This window comes from Pleurodeles waltl, chromosome 1_2, assembly GCF_031143425.1.
Source record: "Pleurodeles waltl isolate 20211129_DDA chromosome 1_2, aPleWal1.hap1.20221129, whole genome shotgun sequence".
Classification (NCBI taxonomy): Eukaryota; Metazoa; Chordata; class Amphibia; order Caudata; family Salamandridae; genus Pleurodeles; species Pleurodeles waltl.
Genome location: NC_090437.1, coordinates 1,127,211,829 through 1,127,225,544, shown reverse-complemented (window position 1 = coordinate 1,127,225,544; position 13,716 = coordinate 1,127,211,829). Strand labels below are relative to the sequence as shown.

The 13,716-nt window shown below is 41.4% G+C and overlaps 1 protein-coding gene across 1 annotated transcript in view; it reads left to right on the top strand.

The window, feature by feature from the left end:
* CC2D2A (coiled-coil and C2 domain containing 2A) overlaps nt 1-13,716 on the top strand; it is a 353,444-nt gene that overhangs the window by 97,238 nt on the left and 242,490 nt on the right. The window contains exons 11-13 of the mRNA XM_069202617.1: nt 1,123-1,332; nt 4,090-4,196; nt 6,403-6,543. Of these exons, the coding sequence (XP_069058718.1) occupies nt 1,123-1,332; nt 4,090-4,196; nt 6,403-6,543 (458 nt within the window). The remainder of the gene's footprint in view (nt 1-1,122; nt 1,333-4,089; nt 4,197-6,402; nt 6,544-13,716) is intronic.

The following is a 13,716-nucleotide window of genomic DNA, read 5'->3' as shown; positions in this document are numbered from 1 at the left end:
TAATTATATATTACTTTACGTTTTCAAAAAAACAGAAATTCACTGAAAAAAGCAAAGGTTACAGGGACGTTATAGTTAGGTTCATGCTTTACCCACACAAAACCATAGAACTTCAACAGTTATACATATATTTATCTGAATAAACTATAACTCATGTCATGAAGTAACTTTAGGTCACAAGTTATAGTTTTTTTTAACATAAGTGTAACTAAGTATGACTACAGCTGCTGAATTTCTGTGGTTTTGTGTGAACCTAACTATATTGTCCCTGTAACCTTTGTTTTTTTCAATGAAAAAAAAAATATATATATATATATATATATATATATATATATATATATAAACATAAGAGTGGGCAGGGTTAAGGAGCAGTGAGGGTTTTTAGGTTTCAGGGATAGGGATGGGTAAGGGATATTAGGGTTTTTAGGGTTCTTGAATGGGTAGGAAAAACAGGTGGTGAGGGATTTGTAGGGTTCAAAGATGAGTAGGGGTTGCAAGTGGTAACGGTTATATATAAAAGAGGGTATAGGTGGTGGTTCCCCAATTTAATAAACACCTGGAACATATATATAATAAGCATGTTTGTGTGGCAAAGTACAGTGATGTGAAACAATGCATTGTAACGTTCAATGTGTTGTATTACATGTGCTCTAAAGTTCCATGTGGTAAAGACATGCATGGTAGCGACTTGACATTCGATGGGGGGAATAATGTGAAATCCTCTACTCAAATTTGACTATAGCATATGGCATGGTTTTTGCCCATGATAGGTGTATTTAATGTGCCAAAACAGATGATGAAATCAAATTCATATTGCCATGATGTATAAAGATACATGTTGTACCTGTTACTGTGACCATGTATGGATGCGTACGTATATAGATTAATAATGCATACAGGGCTTATAAAAGAATTGATTTTGACAGAGCAGTGATCCCAGGCATATGGAGACAAATCGATTTAACAGGGTTTTTCAGTTCTAAACCTATGGAGTACATGCCCATATATAAATGATTAACAATGATATCTGATGATAATGCATGCTAGATTCATCTGTAGGTATTAACTAGTCCATCAATTAAAATATTTTTGTTTCAAGCACATTGTGTTTTTCTATTTCAGGCCATGAAGAATTCCCAGGCTAATCAATACATTGTTGGCTCCGGTGATCTCCAAGGGCTGTTCCAACTGGACATTGATATTGCTGGACTCATTTTCACTCATCATCCTCTTTTCAGCCGAGAGCATGTTCTAGTAGCCAAGCTGACACAGTTATATGACCAGTACCTAGTACGAAGACAGCGAAACCTCAGTGGCCTGCTTACTGACAAGGTATAAATCCTCGCCTTGAAATGTTGATTACACGAAGGTGGACTTACATTGGAGGATTATATTATGCCCAGACCAATACTATGAAAAGGAGGTCAAGTGACTTCTGCACATACCAAAGCATTTCCTGGTCTTTTCCACCTCATGAAATCCCTTTTTGGAATTTCCATTCACATTTAGTTTTCTCAAGTGTGCAAACTTTACCTTTAGACTTGAATTGGAAATGCGCTAATACAAATATATATAAACACAATTCTACATTAGTGCTAGAAAAGAAAAAAGCATTAGTGCATTTCCACATTAGTGCAAGTGCTACAACCTTTGCGCACGTGTAGAAGCAAAATGTAACTCTTAAGTGCTAAATATACATAGCTCAAAAAAGTGTTTCCATGATACCGAACGACAAAAAAAAACATGTTAGGACATTCTCAAAAGTAGTTTATACAAATTAACAATTTCATGGTATGCCCCTAATAGATTTTTCTTTGCAATATGAAAAGACACTGTTAAGGCAACAGTTTGCCTCATGCAGCTACACTGTCTCCTCGTCACCTGCTTTATTTATATTCAAACTGGATTGCCATCCTCAGTAAAGTAAATACTCTGTGGCAAAACGCCAAGCTACTGAAGCAAAAGGCTCCACCGAAAGATACATCACTAAGGGCTGCTCTCCACATCTGCTTGCAATTTAATTGTGATGAGCGTTAACCTTGTGTGGGAACTCGGATGGTTACCAACTCCAACACTTGGACTGCCCTACATTTGGAATGCCCAAATAGATATTAAAAACTGGCTCCCGCTCTTCTAGCCTACTATTTACTTAACCACTTTTTCTGGGCCTACGTCCATTTTCTTCAGCTGTTAAGTTTAGGAACACACCAGGATTTGTGCACTACAGAAAGAAAGCATTGGCAAAGCCAATAGGTTTGCCGCTCGCTCAAGTGAAAACAAAAGCATTCTAGAGCAGAGGAGTGGTCTCTTCCAGTGCCAAAGCAGTTGCTTTGACGATGAATGTCATGTCTTTTTTAGGGTGAGTCATTCTTTTAAACAGTCGCAGGATTCACAGGCAAGTGCATCTAGTTACATCCCTTAACCTGTCAATCGGTTTATCGCAGGTATTAAAATCCCCCTCACTATTATATATTGAAGTTGGTTACAGTTGGAAGCAAATCAGAGATCATCTTTTTTTTTAAATCTTCTGCCTGCTGATAAAGCCATGTTCAATAACCTATATTTGATTTGGGTGGCTTGGCACTTACAACTTGCTAATTAAGGTAAATGTACAAAATCCACTCATACATACACACTTGACTGGTTAGGTACCTTACAAGCAGCTGAAATGCAGATCCACTTAACACAACACATGAAGCATAGATAGCTGCACTGCACATTTTATCACACACTGGAACAAAAATCATCATATTAGGTCAGATACACAGGTCGATGAAGGCCCAATATGGTGAACAGCGCAGGATGCTCCGATCCCTGTACCCTCTGGAAACGGAATCCTGCATAAACAATTCACATAATGTTTTTTATAACTCAAACCAAACAGTACTGAATACTCTTCTCTACTTTGAGCTTTGAAAGCAAGGAATGTGTCCCAAAACGAGCATTTGGCAAGCAAATAGGTCCGGCTTTAACATGCTAACATATGCAAACCTAGGCATGCACAAAAGCTCAAAGGCTGTGTGCGCACATAAACACTTTAAAACCAACCTAGTTGGCTTGCCATTTACTCTCTGCAGGCATGTCAGTAAAAAGGAAAATAAACTACCTAGTAACTGCAGTTGAGCTCAATAGGATGCATTTTGTACCCTGAAACTGCACTGAAAGCCATTTTATTCTGGAAGGCAAGTTGCACTGAAACATATAAAACATATGAAATAACTTTTTTATTGTACATTGACATTTGCTAGTGGCTTGATAACCCATCGACATCTACTGTATCTTTATAAGTCCAGGGTTGATAGTTTAACTGAAATAACTAAGGAGCAACCCTGTGTTCATGGGAATCTAGCTATGTAGTCTAAACCTAAAAAATAGTGATTCTCTCTGACAGAGCTATTAGCCTATCCTCTCTTGTCAATGCACAATTCCAAAGAATAAAAACAGATATGAGTATTCATATACATCTATTACTACTGTTTTCATATAAACAGTGGTAAGATAACAACTCTAAGCAAACAGGAAGCTGCCATGATATGTGTAATGAGCGCTGAGCCTCTGGATACCATCTTTGGTTTTGGGAGAAACATTGTTTCTCAAGCAGAATGGAATCTCAAAGAGGTAAAAGAAAGCCAGACTAATGGGCATTCTAACAGCATTGGGACTCTGCTTTTTGGTGATCTCTTAACAGTGAGCAATCCTTTTTTTGTATATCACAACAACAGTTCTAGGACCTGCTACCAATCACTTGCCCTGATGAAGACCCTGTTAAAGTTATCTTAGGGGATCAAAACGTCGACAATCTATCTTGTTGACTGGAACTAATATGCAATGTTTTGTTGCATGTAAATTATTTGCCAAACAGTCAACAGTGTGTGTATATATATATATACTTTGTTGGTTTTATATTACGAGTGCACCCATTATCACTTTTTGTCAATATTCATGTGTACTACGCCATATTTTTTTGCACCTACCTTATTTTGTTGTTGTTATTAAATAAGGTATTAGAAATATGTTATTTAAATCTTTTGCTGCCCAATTGAACTCTCACTGCTGAATCAGCTAACTGAAATAATGTTTTTTTTAAAGCTTCATGCTCTTAGGAATGCAGTACGAAATATTACTGAAAGCCATGTTGCCCATGCAGGCAGCGCTACAGCGCTTCAAAGCTTCAATGAATATAAGGTTGAAATCAGGTAAGATAACACCTGTCACTCGTGTTTGTCTCTGTCTCTATGGCCACCCCACACTTGTACTTATAAACAATCGAGAGATGAAGAAAGGCTACCACTCCTTCCGAGATCTGAAAATTGGGTTTTAGAGAAAGATTCATATGCCACTGTTGTATATGACAGTATCAATTACACACGTGGATTTTATGTGGGCCTGGGCATGAAAAATAATTAGCAAAACATTTTTTACTCATTTAGAAAAGTTGCTATTTTACAACCTTTTCCATTGACATGTAACGTTTTTATAACTTTATTTAGCATTTTTGCAATAGAATTAAACATTTAGAAGTGATATTATGAAGAAGCAATTAGTAAAAATGACATTTAACATTTAAACAACAGAAAGCTTTCATATATAAAATCCTACATAAATATAAAGTAAAGCTGTATGACATTGAGCTAGAGGCCCATCATTTTCCACATCACATTAACATCTAACCTAAGCACACTACGCTCTGCTTTCTGTCAGTGGCCACGGAAATCTTTTGTTATTCACTTATGTGGAAATGCATGTAAGTTTTTGTCTTTGTCCTGTCAAAAAATCCAGGTTGTGATTGTGAAGCTTATTATTGACGGTTATTTCCGTACAATGAATGATATCCCACCTGTAAAGATAATTCATATACGAGCACCTAAACACACTAATAGTGTTCACAACTTCAAAATATTATATATTTTCGCCTAATTTTTCGCTTCCCTTTTAAAAGTAATGTTTCCATACTTCACATGTCTTCCTATATTTATTTCTGGATATTGAATTAATTGGTGTAATTCATCTCACTTTTTACCCAACCCATGCTAAGTCTTTATTCATGTAGGTGATTATTTCGGAATTTCAAGGAAGTGCAGGTTCAAACATTTGCCAATGCTTCTGAACCCTTTAGTTTACTTGATACCTGCAAGTTATGCTTTGCAGGTACTTAATCAATCCTCTGACAACCACTTAACACTCCCCCCACCCCCTTCACGCTCACATTCATAGCATGAGTAAGTTACATTACTCTTGTCTATTTTAAGAACAAGTATCCTAGACTTTTAAAAAAAACTTTACTCTTGCTTTATTTCAATGTTTCTGACGTTCTGAGTGGCCTATAGGTAGTGTTCACGGGATATCCACTTACTCAGAGAAAATGTTATATATTGTGCCTAAAATATCTTATTTCAGAAAACTAGCACTCAATATTTTAGTGGTGTGACCTGGCACAAAAACAGCATGTGTTTTACCCCACATATATACTCCAGTGATGGGGAGAGGAACATTTCCCACTGGAATCATGCAGACCTTTGACTACAACTGGGAGGGCTGCAAACATTGACATTCTGTGTGTATTGCGATTGCATGTGTAGTGTGCGTGTGATACACAGGTAGTAGTGGAGTTCTGTGTGAGCGAATCTTAGTGCTGAAGCCATGCACATCCAAATAATTTGGCATGACAAAATATTGAGGACAGTAACACCTTAAGGAGACAGTTGTAGTGTATTGCCTGCACTCATGTGGCTGAACAGTGGAGCTCCAGGCACCGAAGCGAAGATGATGTAGAATGAGCTACCTTTAGCAATTTTATGAAGACTTTTGTTGCCAAGGAGCTACTGATTCATTTTTCCGGAGTACTGCCATTTGATTGATGGTTGGAGTGGGGAGTGTGACTGCAGTTTCTGTTTTGTGAGGAGGTTTTCTAGGTGAGGTCTGCCCTTTTGTCAGTTCTTAGTTAGTGTTCAGGAACGCTGATATTAGCCGGGTGCAGAAACCTCACAGTTCACTATGTTAATGTTGTGGGTGCTTCAGCTTCGAGACAGCTCTAGTGCTACCTGTGTAAAGTAATGCTTCTTACAGAAAAAACTAGTTCTGAAGAGTAGCCTGACAAGGACACTTGACAGACCGCCACCCCCAAACCCATTCTGAAGATTGAGACAGTCGATCCACATATCCTGTCCATTGTACCATCCACAGGCATTGGTAGTAACTGAATTCAGATTGTTATATTTCCATGGAATAAACTGCAGAATTTTAGAATACCACTTCCTACTCTCAAGCCTATTAACTGTGTTATGCTGCCTGAGCTTTACAACACTAAGGTTATTGTGCGTTCTTTCATTCTGTGTTTTAGCCTCATGGGGTTTTATATCTTTAATTGCTTAAAGTACTGCTTTTGTACATCTGCTTTTGTAGGCAGACTCGACGATTGCGTGATGCTGAGCAGGAAAAAGACAGAGCCCTGCTGAAGACTATCATCAAAGTGTGGAGAGAGATCAAGTCCCTGCGCGACTTCCAAAAGTTTACTAACACACCTATGAAGCTCTACGTGAGGAAGTATGTTGCATTTCCATTATATGGAATAAAATTCGGAATTAGCCACTTATTTACATAGTCAGGCACCACTGTTGTTACAAGCAAATACCCATTTCTAAAAATCATTGTAGGTTACTTTACTCTTTGTGTATTATTCTGAATATGTATTTGGAATTTGTGGAAGGTGGCTAATCGAAGAATTGACCGGTGATTGGGGTAGTCAGATCATTTCACCTTGGTAGGATACTAGTCCTGTACATTTCATATTCACTTGTGTTATTGTTTGGTGAACACAAGAACAATTAAACGATCATAAAAACATACATCGATACAACAAAATCTTTCAGAAACGTCCATAAAATAAGTTATAACTCTATGAATGCTGTTCCTGCGGAGGGCAGCCATCAGTCAGCAAAAATAAAAATACAAAGCCACTGTGAGGCTGCTGGAACTAATATAGAAGTTTACAAAAGGGCCACCGCCCTCTCCACTTTTCGGGGTCACCATCTTTGTTCTGCATTGATGTTTTGAATGGGATGTGTAAGCCACACTGGTTATTCTTCTAAATCAGTTCGCAAGGCATTATCAATGGATCATCTTCCCACTCTCTCACACAGTTATTAAGCTGCATAAACCAGACTCTAAAGATGCTGATAGCTTGATTATAATAACATTGAGCCATTTAACCTCAGTAAGGGTGTCCAGCCGGGGTACCCAACCGACAAGAAAAGGCAACATCCCCATGGACCATGCCATGTGGAAGGCACTTGAGATGCTGGACCGTACATCCTCCAAATATTTGAAGTTGATGTTAATTATAGCAGCACTGTAAAATCAAGCAAACATTGGCGAGACCGGTAGGTCTGACTTTAATGTGCAAATGCATGTAAACATGGTTGCATGAAGTAGCGCATTAAAGCCAGACCAGACCTATTGGGTTTGCAAGGAAATAAGAATGCCCACAGCAGAGTATAAATCAATGCTTGAATGAACTTTTAGATGAGCTTAGTTTTCATTTTCTACTTTTGAGCATTGTACATTTTTTAAACAGGCGTTAGCAAGCCAGCCTGGTCTAGTCCATTGTGCTAATGCATGCAAACACAGGCATGCACAAACTTGTGTAGGATATTTGTGCCATTTCTATGCACAACCTGTCTTTTGTTTCTGCTAACACTGCCATTTATCTTCACAAGTTTGCGGTGTCATGAGTTGACGTGCATTTGTACACCAAAGGCAGACTAATTGTCCTACTAATCCTTGCCACCATCACTACCTAACACAACAAGCTTCAGTTTCTAATTGCTGGATGTAGCGGGTTTGATTTCTACCTAGATTAATGTTACAAAACCTCAATGACTTCTAGATATTTGTTCTTCCACCATTTCAGGATATATATTTTTTTACTGATGTAGAACATCTACAGTTTCCATCAATTACCAATGCTGCTATGCTGGCCCCAAATACTGTGTGTCTTCAAGGTTAGGTTGGAAAAATCCATCTCTTGTTGGGACACACATCTACTTACTGATGAGATGACTATTCAATTTGAATTTATAAATGTTGACAGTAAGCTGCTAATCCTCTCTTTAATGAAACGAGGTGCGTTGGTTTCTAAATTTTGCAAATGTATAAATGTATTTCTTAACAGCTGTTCTTGGAAAGTGTATGCTGGTTATTGGCATCTTTGTCCATGAATTTGTGTTCCTGTCGGTATACAATAGCTTGGAATCTCCATGAAAGCATTTAATCCATGTAGCGTATCATAGACTCCTGTTATAGTAACAAGACTGCTGGATTTTGGGCAGCAGAACCACAGAGTATGGGAGACTGATCCCTCATCGTGTGACAGCTTGCAGCACCTCACCAGTACCAAAAGTAAAGGTGGTTTGTGGCAGCCTATTGCATGACACTCAGATGCCCCCGGGAAGACATTGTAGAGCACATTGTACCCCTTTCTCTCAGTTATATAAGTCTCATACATGCAAAGACTAAGAGAAACATAATCTTGGTTCAATAGGTTTTTCTGAAGCAGCTGCGTTCTATGTAAAACAGTATGAATTGCGATTATGAGGCTAATGAAACACAACACTATTACAGCAGTGACCAGGAAAGTGAAACACAGGAAAAGTCGCACCATATTGTCACAATAGCGTAAGAGTAATTTATGTCTTTCACCAGACCACAACAACCAGACCTGCGAAGCATCCCATTCTTTTTTGGTTGAAGAAGAAACTTAGAGATCAAAGAGGTCATTGAATGGAAATGGCGTCTCGACATCCAGATGATACACCGAACATCTTTGGCGACAAGCACACCCAAGAAGACTTGGAACAAAAGGGGGTTGTTTCCATTCTGGATTCAGACTCTGATGTGCACTGGGACATAGAGAGTCAACCAATGTAACCAGCACAAACTGTAAGTAAAAAGCCCCCTTTCCCATCGGACAAAACATCCACAAAAGTAGTCACCGGTCTGCCACTGCCTTCCAGCCATGGTCGGAGACGAGAAACCTATTCAGATGCATCACAAGCTACTTTCCGCGACTCTGGACAGTCTATAACAACCCCTACATCACAGGTGGAACCAATTTTAGAAGTTATGCATGCTAGGCAATGCCAACTTCAGATTCATCAAGGAACAGGGTGGATTATAACATCATCTCCACCACCTGTAAAGAGTAAAATTAACTTTTCAAGAGTGTCTTGATTCCTCTACACCTCCAAAGAAGACTACCAAAGAAAATACTTATTTTCATACTCGTACATCTTCACTTGATCTACTTCTCCAAAACTTACTTCTTCACCAACATCTTCCCCTCATTCAGCGTTCACATCACCTTGTTCACCACCTGGTGGGTCTCAAGATATAGGGGATACATTAGTCGAACAGGACCCATGGGATTTGTACACCAAATGATCCAGATCTCTAACCCACTAGACCTTCACCACCTGAGGATTCCACATCATACCAACAGGTTATACCTGGAGCAGCAGCATTTCATAATGTGCACATGTACAATGAGGTAATAGAGGAAGATGTTTTATTTGACACCCTTTGTGCAACTCACAAAGATGTCAATTCCTTCCAGTGCGTCCAGGCATGCTGAGACACACAGACGAAATATTTAAGAGCCTGTTAGTGCAAGGGTAATCACTCCTAAAGTTGATAAAAAAAGTACAAGGCTGCACCCACTGATCCTTTGTAAATAAAACCACGAATTCCTCCAGGCTCTGTTGTTGCATCTACTGCACACAAAAGGGCTAATAGCCAGTCAACAGGAGACACACCTCCTCCTGATAAGTAAAGTAAAAAAAAATAAATGCAGCAGGGAAAAGAGTAGCAGCTCAAGCAGCCAATCACTGGTGAATTGCTAATGCTCAAGTTTTACTATCCAGATACAACAGAGCTCACTGGGATGCTATGTGTTAGACCTGACAGCCTTAGGGTAGTCACCCCTAACTTTTTGCCTGCCTCCCTCCACTTTTTGGATACTGTTTTTGCTGGTTTTTAGACTCTGCGCACTTTACCACTGCTAACCAGTGCTAAAGTGCATATGCTCTCTCCCTTTAAACATGGTAACTTTGAATCATACCTGATTGAACTATTTAATCTACTTATAAGACCCTAGTAATGTGCACTACAGGTGCCTAGGGCCTGTAGATTAAATGCTACTAGTGGATCTGCAGCACTGGTTGTGCCACCCACTCAAGTAGCCCCCTTAACCTTGTCTCAGTCTTGCCATTGCAAGACCTGTGGGTGCAGTTTCACTGCCACCCCAACTTGGCATTTAAAAGTACTTGCCAAGCCTAGAACTCCCCTTTTTCTACATATGTCACCCCTAATGTGTGCCCTAGGTAACCCCTAGAGCAGGGTGCTGTGTAGGTAAAAGGCAGGACATGTACCTATGTAGCTATATGTCCTGGTAGTGTAAAACTCCTAAATTCGTTTTTACACTACTGTGAGGCCTGCTCCCTTCATAGGCTAACATTGGGGCTGCCCTCATACACTGTTGAAGTGGTAGCTGCTGATCTGAAAGGAGCAAGAAGGTCATCTTTAGTATGGCCAGAATGGTAATACAAAATCCTGCTGACTGGTGAAGTCGGATTTAATATTACTATTCTAGAAATGCCACTTTTAGAAAGTGAGCATTTCTTTGCACTTAAATCTTTCTGTGCCTTACAATCCACGTCTGGCTGTGCTTGGTTGACAGCTCCTTGTGCATTTACTCAGACACACCCCAAACACAGGGTACTCAGCCTCACTTGCATACATCTGCATTTTGAATGGGTCTTCCTGGGCTGGGAGGGTGGAGGGCCTGCTCTCACACAAAGGACTGCCACACCCCCTACTGGGACCCTGGCAGACAGGATTGAACTGAAAGGGGACCTGGTGCACTTCTTAGCCACTCTTTGAAGTCTCCCCCACTTCAAAGGCACATTTGGGTATAAAACAGGGCCTCTGCCCTACCTCATCAGACACTTGCTGGAGAAGAAACCTGAACCAGAAACTACATCCTGCCAAGAAGAACTGCCTGGCTGCTCAAAGGACTCACCTGTCTGCTTTCTACAAAGGACTGCTGCCTTGCTGTTGGCCTGCTGCCTTGCTGAACTCTTGTCTGGCTGTGAAAGTGCTCTCCAAGGGCTTGGATAGAGCTTGCCTCCTGTTCCCTGAAGTCTCAGGACCAAAAAGACTTCCCTCTTTCGCTTGGACGCTCCGTGCGCTGAAAATTTCGACGCACAGCTTGTTCGGCGGCGAGAAAAATGCCGCACACCGACGCTGATCGACGCAACGCTCTTGGGACAACCGAAAATCCGACGCACAGCTCCGCAAGGACAACGCCGCCCGACCTCTAGAGGAGATCGTAATTTCGACGCGCAGCCCCGCAGAACGACGCACAGCCGGAAAACAAGCAGGAAAATCCAAGCACAGACCCGGGACATCTGGTAATCCCCGCGATCCACGAAAAGAGACTGTCTGCGCGCCGGAAAACGACACACGACTTCCCAGCGTGGAAAATAACGACGCAAGTCCGTGTGTGCTGAGGAGAAATCGACGCACACACCTTTTTTCCACGCACCTCTTCTGTTGTGGCCCTCTGAGGAGATTTTTCCACGCTAAACCAGGTACTTGTGCTTGAAAGAGACTTTGTTTATATTCTAAAGACTTAAGACACTTTATATCACTTTTCAGTGATATCTCTACAATTTCCCATTGCAACTTTATTCTTTTTGACCTACAATTATCCTGATAAATATTATATATTTTTCTAAACACTGTGTGGTGTATTTTTGTGGTGCTATATGGTGTTATTTGTGAATTATTGCACAAATACTTTACACATTGCCTTCTAAGTTAAGCCTGACTGCTCGTGCCAAGCTACCAGAGGGTGGGCACAGGATAATCTTGGATTGTGTGTGACTTACCCTGACTAGAGTGAGGGCTTTTGCTTGGACAGGGGGTAACCTGACTGCCAACCAAAAACCCAATTTCTAACATTGGTGAGCAGCGGTGAGGATAGGAGTTGTATTTGTGCAGTGACATACAGTAGCTAAGTATTTCACTACCTACCCACAGTTGAAGGTCAACTTGGTTTTTATCTCTTTTTGCAAATCCGTTTTTTTTCCTGACAATTTTCAAAAACTAAATCCTCACTCAACATGTCTCTGACCGGGTCTCAGACAGGGGACTTTGACCTAGTCCAGTTGGATACATATACGGTCAAACAACTAAGAGGATTCTGCAGGGCATTGAGGGTACCCACCCAAGGGGCCTCCAGAAAGGAGGACTTTCAAGTGGCGCTGAGGGCCTGGGCAGAAGCCCATTTAGAGGATGATGAGGAAGAGGAGCCAGAAAATGGCCCCTCAGAGGATTTTTCACTATCTGTGGATGGTGTTACCACTGCAATTGTGCCCCCTTCCAGACCAGGGAGCAGTGTCTCTGTGCAAAGCCTGACCGCAGAGGAAAGGAGAGAAGAAAGGGAGTTCCAATTGCAAATGGCAAAACTGAAAATTGAGGCTCAACAGGAGGAGAGAAGGGCAGAAAGAGAAGCCAAACAAGCTGAAGCTGAAAGAGCAACCAAACAGGTGGAGGCTGAGAGAGCTTTGGCTGAAAAGAAACTATTGTTGGCTCATGAACTGAGTCTCAAGGAGCTGGAGATCAAGGCGAGACAGTCTGTATCCAGCAATAATGGTGGCAGCATACTGACAGGACCTGCTGGAGAAAAGAAGGTTCGTATACCCAAAAATGTGGTGCCCAGTTTTGTGGTGGGAGATGACATAGCTAAATGGTTAGCTGCTTATGAAGTTGCACTAAGGGCTCATGAGGTTCCTGAAGGGCAATGGGGGTAGCTATGTGGGGTTATGTACCGCCATTGGGGAGGGATACACTCCTCACATTGGATCCACCGGATCAAAACACATACCCACTTCAGAAAGCCACTTTACTTGCCAAGTTTGGGCTGACCCCTGACGGATACCGTCAGGGGTTCAGGGACAGCACCAAACAAACCACACAAACATGGGTAGATTTCTTTGATTTCTCCAGTAAGGCACTGAATGGATGGGTGCGGGGCAACAAAGTAGCTGATTATAAAGGTTTATATGACTTGATTCTGAGAGAGCATATGCTTAATACTACTTATACAGAGTTTCGCCAGCACTTAGTGGATAGTAAGCTGACTGATCCCAGGAAGCTTGCTGAGGAGGCAGACCTCTGGGTTAGCACCAGAGTGTCCAAGAAGGTACCTGGGGGGGACTCCCACAAAGGTGGTCAGGGTTCCCAACAGAAGAAAGAGGGGGGAGATAAACTTGCAGATTAGGAACTCTCCAAAGGCCCCCAAAAGAATTCCCAGGGAGGGGGTGGCAACCCTTCAGTTTCCAGATTTGGGAAAAAGCCAGGGACATATGACAAGTCAGGGAAATCTAACCCCAAATGCATGGAGTGTTACCAGTATGGTCACTATAAAGGCGATCCCCAGTGCCCCAAGAGGGCACCGTCCACTACCGGACAGGCACCTGGGTTGACTAGTGTAGCGCTCGGGGGGGAGATGGACCCAGATAGCTTTGGGGAACAGGTAGAGATTTCCCTAGTGTCCCTGGGAGAAGGAGAAATGGTGCCCAAGGCCCACATGCCCAAAAATACTTCCAAGTACCGGCAGTGGGTCACCATTGATGGGCAGAAGGTGGAGGCTCTGCG